This window comes from Thermochaetoides thermophila (genome assembly GCF_000221225.1).
Source record: "Thermochaetoides thermophila DSM 1495 unplaced genomic scaffold scf7180000011806, whole genome shotgun sequence".
Lineage (NCBI taxonomy): Eukaryota > Fungi > Ascomycota > Sordariomycetes > Sordariales > Chaetomiaceae > Thermochaetoides > Thermochaetoides thermophila.
This window is the reverse complement of record NW_006383023.1, coordinates 969,680-986,382: the sequence shown is the minus strand read 5'-3', so window position 1 is coordinate 986,382 and position 16,703 is coordinate 969,680. Positions and strand designations below refer to the sequence as shown.

The following is a 16,703-nucleotide window of genomic DNA, read 5'->3' as shown; positions in this document are numbered from 1 at the left end:
GGTTGCCATCAATCATCGTCATCATCATCATGATGTTACATCCTCCTTCCCTCCCCGTCCTCATCAGCACCGACCCGCCCTGAGTCCCCTTAGTCCGACTCATCACCCATATCATTATCCGAAAAACCCTGGAATTCCTCCTCCGAATCATCATTACCTGCCTTCGAAGGCCCAGCCTCCACCTCCTCATCGGACCCGGGCGCCTCATCCTGCTCCTCGATCTCGAATGTGGCGCTGATGTCCCAGCGGTCGCCCTTGGCGCTGCGGCTGACATATTTGACGAAGCGGAGCGTGCCACTGTCGCGTAGCACGATGGTCATTTTGTTCCACGTCGCCGCCTGGAAGAAGAGGATGTTGTCATCATCCTCGCTGCTCTTGTAGATGGCAGCATCACCGTCATCATCCTCGTCGCCCGCCATATACACCTCATGTCCGCCGACTTCGAGCTCGACGATGTCATCGACATCCTTCATTTCATCGTCGCCATCGGCATCCACGGCCTTAGCCTTGCCTTTGCCCTTCCCGTTCGTTGCAGGCTCCTTGCCCTTCTTGCTGCTGCTAGCCTGCTCCTCCTCAGACGACTCGCCCTCCTCATCGTCATCCTCGTCATCATTGACATCGCCCCAGCCGTCGGTGGGCGTCAGGCCGATGTTGACCTCCAATCTCGGCTTTCCCTCGTGGCCGGTAGCCAAGGTGTAGTCCTGGCCGCGGCGGAACCGGCGAGCTACCAGGTCGTAGCTCTCGATCGTCGAGCGCGTCGCCATCTGCAGCCACACGCGGAACTGCCGTGACGGCAGCAGCACCTCAAGCAGCTCCTTGAGCGGCGAGGGTTCGATTTCCTGCTTACCAGGCTGCATGTAAAGGTAGCGGTGCTTGTGCGGCGGCACGGCGACCTTCCACGGGCCGGTCTTTTCGAGCTTCTCACTGTCTTCAGGCAGCGGCTTGGCCTCCTGCTCCTCGATGTACTTGCGGAGCTTGGCTGCGAACTTGGGATGCAGGATATCGGCCAGCGTGATGCTGAACTCCTCCTCGAACTGGTCGGCGATGTTGTCGATGGTATCGGGTACCAAGTATGTCGGTGAGATGTACTTGAGCAGGAACTCCAGGTCGGCCTCATCCAACGGGAAGTCATCACCTTCCTTGGCGACAATCTTCTCGACCTCAACGGGGTTGGGTAGCGGACGGTCGTGCTGGTCAGGGTTGCCCTGCAGTTGCATCAATCCGCTCTTGTGGGCAGCCTTCTCCTCAGCACCCTCTACGTAGCCCTCCTCGCCGGGCTGGGGGAAGTGGAACCACCCGCTGATGGCCATGCGGATACGGCCCGCATTCTTCTCCAGCTCCTCCGGTGTGGAGGCATGATAGACCTCCTCGACATCATGGAAAGACTCGCCAGGCTGAACGGCGAAGAAAGAGAGCTGGTTCCACGCAGGGGGAATGACCTTGACGACGTCGGGCAGCGGGGTCTTGGCCACCTCGCCGTCCTTTCCCTCACGATCGATGACAGGGAATAGGCGCAGGGCACCACCCCATTCAGGCTGCCAGGGAGTCTCTGGATCAGTCAGGTACAGGATGTAGCTGACCTTGCGAGAGCCGATGACATCGTCATGACACAGGAGGTAACAGCCAGGGGTATAGACGTTAATGGCCATGTCGGTCTTACGGCCGCTCAGGGGGCCGCAGCCGGTGATGTGAGAGACGAAGTCGCGGAAGGTCTTGGAGTAGAGGGCATCGCGCAGAGCGAGCAGCGACGGCAGCTTGGCAAGGGCCTCATCCTCAAGGCCGTCCAGGTTGGCTAGATCGCCGCTCTGGTGGATCTTGTAGATGTCGGTCTCCTTGGGAGTGAAGTGGACGTTGGCCTTGATCTCATCGCGCACCTTGCGCAACAGCGCATCGTCGACCAGTTCCGAGATGACGCAGTGCTTGTACGGCCACGACTTGGCATACTGCGCAGCGAATTCATCGGCCCTGTCGAACAGGCCCTTACTGAAGCGGGCTTTGGCATCCTCCGGGGACAGCGCTGGGCCAATGGGTCAGCAAGAGATCGTCACCAAAGACGGCGCACACCAGACGCAACCAGCAAGACGTCACAGCTCCCAGCTAGGCTCTGAATGATAGACCTTGGGATGGAACGGGAAGGGGGGTCTCTTACAGCTCTTAGCCCGCTTGATGATCGGCTTCTTGCCGTCAGACGACGATCCTTCCGCCTTTCTTTTCATCTTGGACGGTCAATTGAGCAGGGCGAGCGTAGTGAAGAAGGAGGAAGGAGAAAAAATTCGCAAGGCGTGTGGGCGCGCATGAAGCACAGGCGCAAAAGGGCCACGAGCTCCCGAGAGATGGGCTGATCTCCAGATAAAAAACTGCGGTGTCGCACGGCAGAATTGCCCAAATGTGGGGAGGTAATCCCTGTCGCTGGCAGTGCACAACTTTTTTAACCCCACAGTACGATTGTGCCCCGCCAATTTTTCCATGACCCCGCCAATTGCATGTGCTTGTAAGTGCTCCTTCATCTCTTGCTGCCCTCTCCCTCTTCAACTGAGAGGCACCGGTTGCTCCAAGTCTCTTTGTCTCGCTCATAAGTTTTAGCTTATTGCAATCTCAAGTGCAAAATCATCAAGGACGCAGTCCCCTGATTGAGATTGATAGAAACTTGGCTGATGATGACAGCTTGTGCTGCCATCCCAGATGCAGCCAGCCTGTTTATCTCCCTGTGAACAACGTTGAGATAAGCAGATAAAAGCTGCTTGGTACTGCTCACGGGCTCATCAGACTGCAATGTTTCTGTTTTGCGCAGCCTAAAAGGACAGTGTCCTGTCATAAAGCAACTCTCTTCCCCTACATGGCACGAGGCAGTTCAGGAGGATTGACCACAACCTGTTTCACCGAGAACTGCATTGGAATCGGCAAGAAAGGGCCCGATTCCCGGTCCGTCGTACCGTCAGACAGGCTGTTGTGGAAGCGGGTCTGCGGGAGCAGTCGGACAGCCGAGTGATCCATCATGTTTCCCGATGCGGTGGCCCACATCGGGACGGGCGACGTCCTTGGCGTCCACGTAAGGCCTGGCATCATGGTTATAAGTTGTGACCAGGCAGCTTTGAGGGCCTCGTAGTGCTTTCATTGTTCCTTGGCAACATCATTCCTTAGTTACTCTTCCCCTGAGATAGATACTACTATCTCTCTACTTACAAGACCCGGAGATTCCTCATGGCGAAGCCTTTGGATTTAGGCCAGGTGAGGGGAAGCTTCCCCGCACTCTCGGCAGGTCAGATCTTCTTTGATAATGCTGGTGGCACTCAGATCCTCGGGACCGTTGCTGAGAGGTACCGTTTATTTCTGCCTTGTTGTCTAGTTGCTAGTGAGATTAATACAGGCATTCCAGCATCCGGGACTACCTCCTCAACACCAACGTCCAGCTGGGAGCCAGCTATCGTGTAAGCAAGCTCGCGACAGAGCGCTATGAACAAGGATATGCAGCTGCAGCAGAATACATTAATGCTTCTCGCGACGAAATCGGTGTGTTGTACCCCCAAACGCCTACCCTTAACCAGTACACCCCCCCTGACATCTGGCATCAGTCATTGGGCCGTCTACAACCCAACTCTTTCGCAATGTCTCCTACGCCCTTTGCTTCGACCCAGGAGATGAAATAATCGTGTCTATCCTCGACCATGAGGTCAACATTGCTCCATGGGTTGACCTCGCTGCCCGTCAGAACCTTGTCCTCAAGTGGTGGAAGCCAAGTACTGAGACCCCTGAGGACAGGACAAACCCCAAGTTGCGACCTTCTGATCTTGGGGACCTTCTGTCAGACAGGACCCGACTGGTAACCTGCACACATGCAAGTAACATCCTCGGGACAATCCATAATATCAAAGCGATCGCTAAAGCTGTCCATGATCGATGTCCCAAGGCATTGGTTTGTGTCGACGGCGTGGCATATGCACCACATGGCAAGATCGATGTCAAAGATTTGGGTGTGGACTTATACTCCTTTTCTTGGTACAAAGTAGGTACCAAATCACTTCACACTTAGATCTATCATCCTGCACCTGTACTAACCCCAGCAGGTCTTTGGCCCCCACATCTCCATCCTCTACATCTCTCCTCCTGCTCTTTCCCAACTCCGTTCTTTAAGCCCAAGCTTCATCTCTGCCCGCACAGCAGAGCAGAAGCTCGGTCTTAATGGTGCTAGCTATGAACTAGTAGCCGCACTTGCCGTAGTGACAGCGTATTTCTCCGAAAAGTCCAAGTGGGACGCCATCGCTGCCCATCAAGAGACATTACAGTCCGCTTTGCTCGACTACCTTGCGTCCAAGGGAGACGGTGTTACTGTTTGGGGAGAACGTAGTGCTGATCCAACTATTCGTGTGCCGACTGTGAGCTTCACGGTGAAGGGTTGGTGCTCTAGAGAGCTTGTTGAAGCAGTCGAAAGAGTGAACCCAAGATTAGGAATCAGATCAGGGTCGTTTTACTCGATTCGGCTGGTACGTGAGGTGCTAGGATTGGACCCGGTAGATGGTGTGGTGAGGGTTAGTATAGTTCACTATAATACCGGTGAGTTCTCTTCTTGAAATTTAGCAGGAAAATGCTGACTGTGTGAGATAAAGTCGAGGAAGTCAAGGAACTCATTGATACCTTTGATAAAATACTTGCTACCAAGACGTAGTCTATTTCGGGGCTAATGCTCAAGATTAAAGCAGGATACGAGAAGCCTTTTGGTATTTCAAACTTTTAACCGCCACACAACATGCAGACAAGGTATCTATCTATCAGACTCAGTGCTATATGATTTGGGTCAGCTGTACCTCATTGCTTGTTGATCCTCTTCTCAACCGCTTCCCTCAGCAGGGAAATCACGGCAGCAGGGTCTGGAGCGCCGAACACGGCACTGCCAGCAACGATGACATTAGCGCCGGCATCCGCAGCTTGGTCGATCGTGCTAGGACCAAGCCCTCCATCGACCTCGATGTTGAGTTCCGGGTACCGCTTCCGGAGTTCCTCCACCTTGGGCAGCTCCGACGCCATGAACTTCTGCCCGCCGAAGCCGGGCTCAACCGTCATCACGAGGACCATCTACACCAGTTAGTTCCTAACATCAGCCAGCATGGCTCCTCCTGGAAACATACGTCAGGCCTCTCGGCAGGGTCTTCAGCCTCAATGATGTCGTAGAGGACGTCGACCTTGGTGGCGGGCTTGATGGCAATACCAGCGAGCATGCCCTGCTCGTGAATAAAACGGATCAGTTCGCGCGGGCTAGTTTTCTCGTCTGACTTGGCCTCGGGGCTCTCAGCAGCCGTCGAGTTGATGGCAGCCTCGTAGTGGAAGCAGTACAGGTCGCAGCCGGCCTTCTTGAACTCCTTAACCCACTTCTTGGGCTGTGGAATTGGGTCAGTGTCTGTTGTCGCCAATGGCAAACTGGCACCAAGCCTTACCTCGGCGATCATCATGTGGCAATCGAAGGTACCCCGGCCGTAGCTCTCTGTAGGCTTGTCAACGTGCCTACGAATCTTAGCCACCACGGGAGGGCCGAACGTGAGGTTCGGGACGAAGTGGCCGTCCCTGAACAGATGTGGCGAGGAGATATGTGAGCTTCACTGGATGAATCGGATTGGGACCCGGGGAGCGTTTTAGGCTTATGTGTCGCCAGGTTGTGTGTGACCTACATGATGTCGACATGGAGCCAGTCAGCACCGCGCTCCATTGTCCTGGCGCACTCGGCACCCAGGTCGGCGAAGTCGGCCGAGAGGATGGACGGGGCAATGATCGCCTGAGGAGCCATTGTTATATATGGGTGTGTTGCTGATGAGGTTCTTGTATCGCGTGAAAAGACAAATGTTGTAGAGCCTCCTGAAAAGCGAAGCTCGCACTTGGGATGAAAAAGCCCCCCCCTTCAAGCCCGGTCCAAAACAGCACAGCTTTGATCGACGTTTTGGCGGGGGCGGGGCACCATCGGACCCATCGGCGGTTCCAACGCCGCAACAAGGGGTCAATTTGTTCCACCTCACGCGTGGGGTCTTGAGTCTTGGCATTCTAACTTGGCTTGTTTTTTTTTGGGGGGTGGGGGGGAACGTCCAGAAGTCGGTGGGGAGCTTGGCCGATGGATGAGCTGACATCACTTTTTGTTGGACAGCGGAGTTGAGAGCAAGCCGGACTCATTGTCGGATTTGCTTGTGATCGCCTCAAAATACTCTCAAGGCTCTGAGATCGAGACTAGCAAAAGGACCTCTAGTTCGTATTGCTTTGGCCAATTTGCGCCATCCAAGTTTCTGGTTTCCACCTCAACACTTTACCTCCTATCATGGTCCACGAGTAAACTCAGACTTAGCAACAGATAGCCACGCTCATATACAACTCGCGGCGAAATGGCGTCCATCCTTTCCAACATCCCTCTGGTTGGCTGGCTGCTGGCTTCTAGTAAGCAGCCCAGCACAGTCAATGTCCCGCCCGTCGAAGTGCACAGCATTGCCGAAGGAAACATTGATAGGAGGAGGCGCACCCTCAGACACCTCCTCCGTGCCAACCATGTCAACCACTCCATCCTCTACCATGACTTGCGCTTTCACAACCACCTGCCGCATCTCCTGGCCTCTTCATATCATCTGGGTGCCTTGACGCAGCAGCTCTATCATTTGTACGACGAAGAAGCAAAAACCCTTGAGCCATGGAAAGACTCTCCCCATGAGATCTCCAGGGACGAGTGGCGAGACTTCTTGGGCGCACGCCACTTCCAGCGAGCCTGGGTAGATTTCTTTGATGACCAACTAGCCATGAAGTTTGGTTGGAATTGGAAAAACCTGATGGAGGAGTACATGTTCCAGGGTGATGAACCACTGATCAACAGTCTCATCAGCGGCCGTATGTCTGCCCTTCACTCGTTGATTGCCCAGCTATCAGTATAACCAACTAACATGATCATAGTTGGTCACCCTTTGATCCATCTTGGATATGCCTATGAGTTTGACAGCCGCGAAGTTGCAACGGAAGCCCTTGGTCTGGCTGCTACTTGTTACGATTTTCTTCACAAGTATGTCGACGATCCTGCCTACACCAGAAAGGCTCCCTTCTCCTCCCGATCGCCCCTTGAACTTCTCGACAAGCTCGCTGCGGATAACCGCTTCGCCTCGTTCTCGGTCAAACCCTATTCTGAAGCTACCTTTGATAGCTTCGAGTCCCTATTTGGCGCACACGAGGAGGAGCTTCTTGAGTACTGGAATGCCTGGGACTTGCCGGCTTCAGACAGTGATATCACGATGCAGTTCCGCGAGTCTCAAGAGGCGGCTGTGGCCATGTTAGTTGCGACTGTCCGGCCAAGCACACACTCATACAACTTTTTCATGGTGCACGTGCTGACTACTAGTCATGCCGTGCGCATCCTACTTCCAATGGTGCCAGCCAAGTTCCACGTTAGCCTGGTCAGGCAGTGGTGGCTGCTCGCCTTGGCTGTGTACGTGTCTGTTGGGCGGCCAAAAATCGACCTGGATCTGATTCCAGGAGATCTGGGAGGTCAGAGCTGGAAATATGTGGAGCAACAGGCGTTGACTTCACAATGGGCGACAGACGTGCATTATGTGAAGGGCAAGTTTCCGAACCTAATGTTTGAGGTGCTGAGAAGCAACACACTAACAAACTGACCGGAAACAGCTCTAAGGGCCATGAGAGAAGCTGCCAATACCTGGGGAGATGTCCATGAGAAGTATCTTGCTGCCGCCATTCGCTTTGCCGATGACTTCAAGGGTTGGGTGTTTTAGGCGTTAGGTTGATATGCATAACTATTATCGGATATGGGCAAACAAGGTATGCAAAATGAACCTATGGAAGGTTTAAGAAGGTTTCTGTATATTTAGTTGGCATTTTTGGCCTGTATTGTTAATCGGAGACTGGCAAGGTTGGTCTGTTGATAATCCCACGTGCTCATCAATTTTAACAAAGCCTTCTTGTGTACATGGCCTTAACTGACTGAATTGGGAAACAACGTATGTTCAAGATACGTTAAACAAAGAGAAAGGATTTATATTGGATAAGTTTTACATAGTAGATTATTATGTACACTGGCTTCCATCCCACACGACACAACGTACTGGGACAAGTTTTGTGGTGGCAGTGTTCCAGGGTTAGGGTTAAGCAAGGATTGAGACTGCCGTTCTAGGTTCCTGTTTGAGTGCATGCAAGTGCACGTCAAAGCTACGCATCTGCCTGGCACCACCTACCTTGCTCATCCATAAACTCTCTGCTCCATGCAATTGGCACTCTACGCCAATCCGTGCCATTGATGTTCATCACTAGGATTTTAAAGCCTTTCATGTAACCAAATGCCCTTTCTTTCGACCCAGGAGCATCCGCAATGGCGCCGCCCGCGAAGCGACGCAAGCGCGCCATCGTTGAGAGTGACGATGACGAGTACATGGACAATGGCCCACAACAAAAGGCAGAACATCAATACAAAGACAATACCCTGACCCGGTTTCTTTCTCTATCTCCCGAGAAAAAACCACCATCAACAACCGCCAGTGTCCCAGTCGACCCGTCCAGCCCGCAGCCGCGAAAACGAGCTGCCGCCGCCGTCAAAACGACCAAAGCGACCACACGAAGCCCAAATACAAGCCCAATCAAGACCCGAACAAGGGCCACACAGCAACGGAAGCGCAAGGCCGAGGAAGATGACAAGGAGAAAGGCGGGAAGTCTGGTAATCTCTTGACATTATTCTCCCAGCAAGCACAGAGAAGTCAGTCGTCCCTGCACAGTAATGGCCACGGTACCTCCAAAACAAACAAGACTGCCAAAGCGATAGTGGACGACATTATTAGCGACCCCATATCCGTATCAGACAAGGACGACATCATTGATGACGATGACGACAACATTCCTCTGATCAGGTCGTCTGCCACGGCCGCCCCCTCGAGTCTGGCCAGCAGAGCCAAAGCCGCGCAGAAACGATTTGCTTCAACAGCACCCTCGAACACACAGCAAACTAGCACGCAAAGCGCTGCTGGTACTCTATCGAGCAATACTGGAGGCAGACGATTCCTTCGGCCGGCCCCGCGGAGCAATGGCTCTCAGTCATCGACTCTTGCTTCCACCCCTGCTACCATCCCGGATGGTAATGACTCCCGTCCATGGCCTGAACGGTTCGCGCCAGCCGATCTCGATGAGTTGGCTGTACATAAGCGCAAGGTGCAGGATGTTCGACGCTGGCTGGACGATGTTTTTTCTAATCGCTTGCGTCAGCGCTTGCTGGTGCTTAAAGGCCCCGCTGGGTCAGGCAAGACAACTACAGTGCGGCTGCTTGCACGAGACATGCACTGTGAAGTGTTAGAATGGAGAAATCCAGCTAGTTCATTTGGTGCTGTGGGTATGGCTGGATACCAGTCGGCTGCTGCGCAGTTCGAAGAGTTTTTGGGACGGGGTGGGAAGTTTGGCCAGTTAGATTTGGAAGATGAGGAGGAGTCTCCGCTTCCTCCTGCTTCTTCTTCAGCCACAGCAGCAGCAGGGCCGGGGTCCGGGTCAGAGAAGAAGCTGATTCTCATTGAGGAATTTCCGAATACCTTCATGCGCTCGTCCACTGGATTGATTGCCTTCCGGAGTGCAGTGATGCAATATCTGGAAGCCAACACACCCCCGATGACAAGCTTCGGGTTTGGACAACCAGCGGGTCCTATCACACCTATCGTTATGGTCGTTTCGGAAACACTTCTCACGACGACGTCGGCTTCAGCTGACAGCTTTACTGCACACCGTTTGCTCGGCCCTGAGATCCTCAGACACCCCGGAACGGGTGTGATCGAGTTCAACCCCATCGCGCCAACATTCATGACCAAGGCACTTGAGCTCGTGGTGCAAAAAGAGGCCCGCAAATCTGGGAGAAAGCGGACCCCTGGTCCTCTCGTCCTACAGCGGCTGGCAGAAATTGGCGACATCCGAAACGCCATTTCATCCTTGGAGTTTCTGTGTCTCAAGGGCGATCACGAAGCTGACTGGGGCTCCAAGGTTGGATTCTCAAGACCAAAGAGAGGAGCCAAGGATCTTCCGGCACTCACCAAGGGTGAACAAGAGAGCCTTGAGCTTGTATCGCAGCGAGAGGCGACCCTGGGCATATTCCATGCCGTGGGGAAAGTAGTTTACAACAAAAGGGAGGAGTTCCCTTCGGGCTCTGTGGGGGAACAGACGGAGAGGACTCTACCCCCATACATGGTTCATCTGGCCAGGCCCAAACGCTCCGAGGTAGCAGTCGATTCGTTGATGGACGAGATTGGAACCGACACGCACACATTTATCTCGGCATTGCACGAGAACTATGCTCTGTCATGTGAACAGACCGGCCCGATGGACCCCAATTCCTCGCTCGACTACCTCAATGGCTGCCTTGACTACCTCTCGGATAGTGACATGCTTTGTCCGTCATGGGATGTATTTTTCGGTGGCAGAGGCGGTTTTGCAGGAAACGCGGGCTATTACGGCAAGGACATGGGAAGCCACATCTTACGGCAGGATGAGATGGCATTCCAGGTTGCCGTACGTGGGTTGTTGTTCTCATTGCCGTCACCCGTCAAGCGTTTGGCCCACCCCACCGGCCGCGGAGGTGACGCCTTCAAAATGTTCTACCCGACCTACCTCAAGCTCTGGCGTACCAAGGAAGAGATAGAGGGTCTTGTAGATGTGTGGGCGACCAAAATGCTTAAGGGCGAAGTCGGCGGTCCAGGCCCGCCGCCGTCTCAATACTCCCAGCTCACCGGCCCATCTGCATTCCTTTTCAAGTCTCCAAGCAAGAGATTTCCCAACACTGCGTTAGCTCACCATCCCAAGCCCCAGCCACCCACCGTTGTTACCGCAGTCACCAGCGACCATGTCCGACACTCTCAACCCCCACCTCCGCTCTCCCTCGGCACTGCTGCCCGGCAGGAGCTGCTCCTCGAGCGGCTGCCATACATGACGCACATCGCACGGCGCCGCCGAACGTATGGGACGACACATACTCGCGAGCTGGAGCGTATTGTCTCGTTCCATGGCATCGGGACGCTTGGTGCGGGAGAGGAGGAAGGAGAGGAAGCGATCGCGGATGAGGAGGCTACGGGCACCGGCTTGGTCGCGGGGAGTGTGTCCGAGGTGGTCAGCTGGGCAACGGATCGCCCTGTGGAGGAGCCCCCGCCGAGGAAGAAGGGCGGATTAGTTTCTATCTTGAGGGGTAGTGATGATGGCCTGGGGTGTCTGTCGATGCAGGGGCTAGTTATTAGTGATGATGACATTGAGGACGATTGAGAAAGGGTGTGTAATGAGAGTGCGAATCTGTTCTCTTGTGAGTAACGATCAAGGGAAGGTAGATGAGATGCTGCAGCTTAGATGGTAGTTTGATACCTCAGCTTAGATGCTTATTTCCTCTTCTATATGCACGCAGTTCTTTGCTGAGCATACGTTTGCTCCTCGATGGAAAAAAGACATCATGTGCAATGTTTCTGACATGGATACAGAAAGATCAGGACCATGTATGTTAGATGCCATGGACAGGATCTTCGCCATACATTCAAGATCTTTGGATCGATGTCGTTTGCATGATTCAGCTCTGTTATCTTCCAACGTGCTCTTGATAAAGAGATTCAACTTTAGACTATTCCATTTGGGTATGCAATGTAGCGATCTTGAACCATTGATGATTGCTGGCAGTGTGAACCTTGATGGCTACTTTGGTTTCTCTCTTATCGATAGTGATAAGATAGGCCCGGTTTTCGTAGTCACAGAAGCGAGCTTTATAAGGAAAAATTATCCAAGACAACTATTGGAGTAGGCCAGCTCAGACCGAACTCATTTCCTGCCTTTTACCGGATGTGACCGTGAGTTGGCCTGAAATACTCCCTAACCCAATCTTTGGAAACTCTCTGGATATCCCAGATTCGATTTACACTTTTGCACTTTGGTTTTGCCCACACTTGATTTTTCCATACTATTGCAAATTCATCCTAAGGAGTCTGCAAAAACGCGTGCGATTAATTTTTTAAAGTTTTCTTTTTTGTTTTGCGTCCAATTTCAAAGATGTGCATCTTCAGGAGCACCAGCGCCATCTTGGTTCTTAACGATGGCCAATGTCATCACAACAGCATCACCACACCCCGCCAACACAGGTTCCTCTCTACTTAAGCGCTTGGAGCATCTCTTTGCCGGAGACGATACCATCTCCAAATCATTTCCAATTCTTGCCAAGGGTGATTGACACGCTCCCCGCGCGACGACAACGCCCTTCTCCATCGCGAATGCGGGGTCGGCAAACGACAATCCAGGAAATGCCGATGTTTTGCGTGGCGTCCCTGGGCAACTCAGCTCGGCCATTCCTAAGTAGGAAAGTTGGAGAAAAGATGGAGACGACCTGGCTTGCTGGACGCTGGGAAATACTGGCATTTTCTCGGTCGAGTCGGTCCCCCCAGCTGCATGCAACCTCGGCTCGGACAGCGGCCTCGTGTGAGTCGCGCCCCAGATTCGACGAAGCGTCGCCGCCCTGCCTCGGCCTCGGATGGAAACAGCAGTCAGGCCAGCGCTGCGCTGAGCCCAAGACGTGGTTCAGGGCCTGTCAAAACGCTCTAGGCGCGCTTTCGAGACCTGTGATTGGCTGTTTTCGGTGGAACCGCGACGGCTAACACCGTGCTGGGCCAGCCAAGTAGCGGTGGGCGGGGATCCGGGGAAGCTGGCAAGAAACAGCCAGGAGCTGGACCAGGAAGTGAAAGAAAAGGGCAAGAGAAGGCTGGCATCCAAACACACATCAACAATCAACATCCCACTTCTGTGGCTGTCCTAGTCCCCTGGACATCCCACTCACGTCCTCACACCATCACCATCCCCCTGGTAGCTGAGCTCGTCGACGACGCCGACCACGACAACAACAGCACCACATCGCGAGTGTCGACTGCCGTGTCGCAATGGCTGGCCGCGTGCGCCAGCCCATCAACGTGGGCAACTTGGAGCGGTGGATCTCCAAGCACGTCCCCGAGATTGAGCTGCCCATCGATGTCAAGCAGGTGAGCTGGATTTGAGCCCTTCGCATCTCGCCGTTAACAGACTCGCAGTATCTGACCTCTTTCCAGTTTGGCTTTGGCCAGTCCAACCCAACCTATCAGCTGACCGCGGCCGACGGCCAGCGCTTCGTGCTGCGCAAGAAGCCGCCGGGTCGTCTGGTCTCCAAGACTGCCCACAAGGTCGAGCGCGAGTACCGCATCATCTCGGCCCTGGCCAAAACCGACGTCCCCGTGCCGCGCGCTTACTGCCTGTGCGAGGATGAGTCTGTCATTGGCACCCCCTTCTATATCATGGAGTTCCTCGACGGCCGCATCTTTGAGGACCCTGTGATCCCCAATGTGTTACCCGACCACCGGCGCGCTATCTGGGCCGATGCTGTGCGCACCCTGGCTAAGCTTCACCGCATCGACCCTAAGTCTATCGGCCTCGAAAACTTTGGCAAGCCCACGGGTTTTTATTCGCGCCAGGTCGCTACTTGGCGCTCGATCTGCGATGCGCAGGCCCAGGTCCGCGATATCGAGACTCGCGAGCCTGTTGGCCAGCTGCCGTTCTTCGAGGAGATGATGGAATTTTTCGCCGACGAGAGCCAGCAGCCTGCCGATCGCGGTACCCTTATCCACGGCGACTTCAAGATCGATAACCTGGTCTTCCACAAGACCGAGCCGCGCGTCATTGGTGTCTTGGAGTAAGTATTTTTTTTCTTTTTTTTTTCGGCAAACCCCGTTTTCTCAGTCCAAAACTGACCCTCTCTTGCAGCTGGGAAATGTCCACGATAGGCCATCCCCTCTCCGACCTCTCCAACCTCCTAACCCCCTACTTCACCGCACGCCTCGACCCCCGTCGCTCGGTCAACGTGCACCCCGGCTTCCTGCCGCGCGCTACTCGCGGCCTGCCAACCCACGACGAGATTACGGCGCTCTACTTCTCGGTCGTTGACCGGCCCGAGTCCTCTTCTCTTGACCTCGCCCCACGCATCGACGACGCTGTGCGCCAGCGCGAGCTGCAGTGGGCCCAGGCCTTCAACATATTTCGGCTATCAGCTATTTGCCAGGGCATTGCTGCTCGTCAGGCCGGTCGTCAGGCGAGCAGCGAGCAGGCGAGGCGGTATGGTGATGCCCGGACGCCGCTGGCTGAGTTTGCGTGGGAGCTGGTGCAGGAGACGAAGAAGACGGGTCAGGTTGGGCAGAAGGGCAACTCGAAGAGTGAGAATAAGGGGAAGAAGCAGGATGCTAATGGTGGCAGCAGGTCGTCGAAGTTATGAAGACGAAGAGGCGAGGAGGTATGTGTGTATATAATGACGAGAGCAAGTGAGCGAATGGGACTTTGTTTTGGATAATGATATATACGCATGTTTACTTAGCATATGCATACACCTCCCCCCCTGACTGTGTGAACACTGTCAGTCACACGTCGGTGTTCTGCCTTTGTTCTCGATTATCTTTCTCCCCCTCGCCCCTGTATTCTCTGTCAGGCACCTGAACATCCCATAGTTATCATTATTGTGTGACATCACAGTTGTGTCCAGCTTAATCTGATCCTCTCATTTGCAGCTGCTTGCACGTTTTCTATACAAGTTACTGTCCCAAAGATTTGCTGTTGTTGTTCGCGGTGTAAAAACTGAAGCTGTTGCAGCACAGGTCTTGTCGGTGTCATCGTCGTCGTTGCTGTTCTCCCAGCTTTTGCCATCAGCTTGCGACCTCATCTGAGGTACTTCCACACGCGGCCGAATCGCTTCGCCGGCTCTCTTGCTTGAAGTTGACCCTTTGGACGAGCTAGAGGATTTCCGTCCTCCAACGTCATGGAAGGCTTTCAACCTGTTCCATAACAGCGAAGGAAACCTGGCCAAGATACTACATAGCCAGACCACCCACCCTATCAAGCACGCAGTCAACCATTCAATTCTTCCAATTCTTTCCGATCCATGGATCTTCTCATGCTTCTCCGAAACTCTCCCGTCTACCGGATGGGTCTCTTCCTCATCCCACCCGGGGCGAATGGGATTTAAAGCCCGAGGACTCTTGGCGGCCTTTGCTTCGCTTTCTCGAGCTATTATCTGATAAAGTCGTCCATTAGGTGTGACCTGGCCAGAGAGGGCCAATTTCTCTAGGTCCGTAAGCGACTGCTCATTCAAAGTGCTTTTCTCCGTGACTAACCAGTCGTGTATACAACACGATGGCTGTCTTGGCTGGTGGTTGAGAGAAAGTGGTGAATATGTGGTATGGCCGGCGCTGGAAGTCAGAACATCAGGGCCTTGTCGACCAGAAGGATGTAGATGCTCCGACTTTCCGCCTGCTGACTCGAAGGGTGCAGGCCTCGCAGTTGGTATTTCCAGCGGAATGGTTTCCAGATTTTCATTCTCCATCGCCTCTGGGAGCTCACGGGCAAGTTTGTCTAGCTTTATGAATCTGGGATACGGTCCTTCCCACTGTATCTTGGCCACGATATCATGTTTGTCTTTATTGCTGCCGAATTTCAGTCGTCGTTTGATCCTGTCGGATGCCTTTGACAGTTTGCCCTTGATGGTGACAGCCATATAGAATGCCTTGGCATCGTGTTCGAGTACGAAAGCCGTTTTGAATATGTTACTATACGAGGGCTGTCGGTCCAATGGATTGTCCTTCAGTTCCCATACCAGCGTATCATCCCTGTCCTGAGGCGTTAGTATTCGAGTTGTATAGCAGGAACCATGGGAGCGTACCACAGACCGGCCGTCTTCGACGTCAAGTGACTGACAAGCTTCCAACGGCTGTTTGTGTGTACTTTTCTCTCGCTGTCCACACCGAGCCCTCCGGCTCCATGGCCGAGCACCTGAACTTCAGAGACGCAACGAAAATTCCTCTTTTCTTCCACACGCGTCGGTGTACCAACCAATCGCTGCGGCCCCCAATAAGGGGTGAATCTGATAGGACATTCGAAGGATGATCTCGGTCTGCCCTTCTTGACCTGGCCATCGGATACTGTCAATGTAATGGTTGCTGACTCCAGTCTGCAGTCCGCGGGCTCTTGGAAGTCGAGGTCTAAGTAAATGACGCCAGCCGGACTGTTGCAAGTTCCTAGGACACCCCATTTAGATTTTGTGAACAGAAACCGGCAGCTGATATCGATATTTCCGATCTTTGCATGGCCCATTCTCACGGGAGCGTTCGTGGTGTCTAGTCGTACATCACACCAGCCATACTTCGACCGTTTCACGGCTATCGCCGGCTGGCTGACTGGTTGATCCATGTTTGCGGTGCTTTAATTTTCACGAGTCTCTGGACAGGTGGCCGTTGATTGCTCACGAAGATATGCTGGTGGTATGTAAATAATATAAGAAAACACACCTCCGGAGCCAGACGGAATGGGCATTCAGACGTCCCGCATCGATTTTTTTTTTGGTTCTTTCGATCACTTATTGCCACACCCACTGCAGCAGGCTCTTCACAGCAGACGCAGGCCTCCCAAGTACGTAGTCAACTCAGCCCCGGCCTGCCTATCGAGTATTACTCTTACAGCCTTGTAGTCTTACTTGTATGCAGCACTGCAACACACGCCGCGGCTATCATGCACTTCGGTGGCAATTTTACACGACGTTGACCTATCAGAAACTTGCTTCTGAGTTCTCGGGCAACTGTACACAGGCCGCTGGATTTGGTCCTTTTGACCTGGAACCGACGGTTCTCTCGCGCTGATTGAAATTTCGTCGACTCCCCCCTCCATTTTCTGGCTC

General features: G+C 53.7%; 6 protein-coding genes across 6 annotated transcripts; 4 read left to right on the top strand and 2 right to left on the bottom strand.

The window, feature by feature from the left end:
* Positions 1-89: 89 nt before the first annotated feature.
* CTHT_0003110 (oxidoreductase-like protein) lies at positions 90-2,216 on the bottom strand (the record flags this gene model as incomplete). The annotated part of the gene is made up of 2 exons (XM_006690795.1): positions 90-2,017; positions 2,150-2,216. 2 exons carry the CDS (start codon positions 2,214-2,216, stop codon positions 90-92), a joined length of 1,995 nt encoding a protein of 664 aa, XP_006690858.1.
* Positions 2,217-2,995: 779 nt separating this feature from the next.
* On the top strand, positions 2,996-4,663 carry CTHT_0003100 (uncharacterized protein; the record flags this gene model as incomplete). The annotated part of the gene is made up of 6 exons (XM_006690794.1): positions 2,996-3,049; positions 3,187-3,317; positions 3,377-3,510; positions 3,573-4,003; positions 4,065-4,392; positions 4,605-4,663. The coding sequence occupies 6 exons, from the start codon at positions 2,996-2,998 to the stop codon at positions 4,661-4,663; spliced, it is 1,137 nt and encodes a 378-aa protein (XP_006690857.1).
* A 140-nt stretch (positions 4,664-4,803) lies between these two features.
* Positions 4,804-5,776, bottom strand: CTHT_0003090 (phosphate 3- epimerase-like protein; the record flags this gene model as incomplete). Its single annotated transcript, XM_006690793.1, has 4 exons — positions 4,804-5,070; positions 5,124-5,372; positions 5,430-5,556; positions 5,661-5,776. The coding sequence occupies 4 exons, from the start codon at positions 5,774-5,776 to the stop codon at positions 4,804-4,806; spliced, it is 759 nt and encodes a 252-aa protein (XP_006690856.1).
* Positions 5,777-6,359: 583 nt separating this feature from the next.
* CTHT_0003080 (uncharacterized protein) lies at positions 6,360-7,745 on the top strand (the record flags this gene model as incomplete). The annotated part of the gene is made up of 4 exons (XM_006690792.1): positions 6,360-6,852; positions 6,916-7,285; positions 7,355-7,500; positions 7,639-7,745. The coding sequence occupies 4 exons, from the start codon at positions 6,360-6,362 to the stop codon at positions 7,743-7,745; spliced, it is 1,116 nt and encodes a 371-aa protein (XP_006690855.1).
* A 593-nt stretch (positions 7,746-8,338) lies between these two features.
* CTHT_0003070 (putative checkpoint protein) lies at positions 8,339-11,251 on the top strand (the record flags this gene model as incomplete). The annotated part of the gene is made up of 1 exon (XM_006690791.1): positions 8,339-11,251. The coding sequence occupies one exon, from the start codon at positions 8,339-8,341 to the stop codon at positions 11,249-11,251; it is 2,913 nt and encodes a 970-aa protein (XP_006690854.1).
* Positions 11,252-12,897: 1,646 nt separating this feature from the next.
* CTHT_0003060 (uncharacterized protein) lies at positions 12,898-14,255 on the top strand (the record flags this gene model as incomplete). Its single annotated transcript, XM_006690790.1, has 3 exons — positions 12,898-12,996; positions 13,063-13,679; positions 13,751-14,255. The coding sequence occupies 3 exons, from the start codon at positions 12,898-12,900 to the stop codon at positions 14,253-14,255; spliced, it is 1,221 nt and encodes a 406-aa protein (XP_006690853.1).
* Between the last annotated feature and the right edge of the window lie 2,448 nt (positions 14,256-16,703).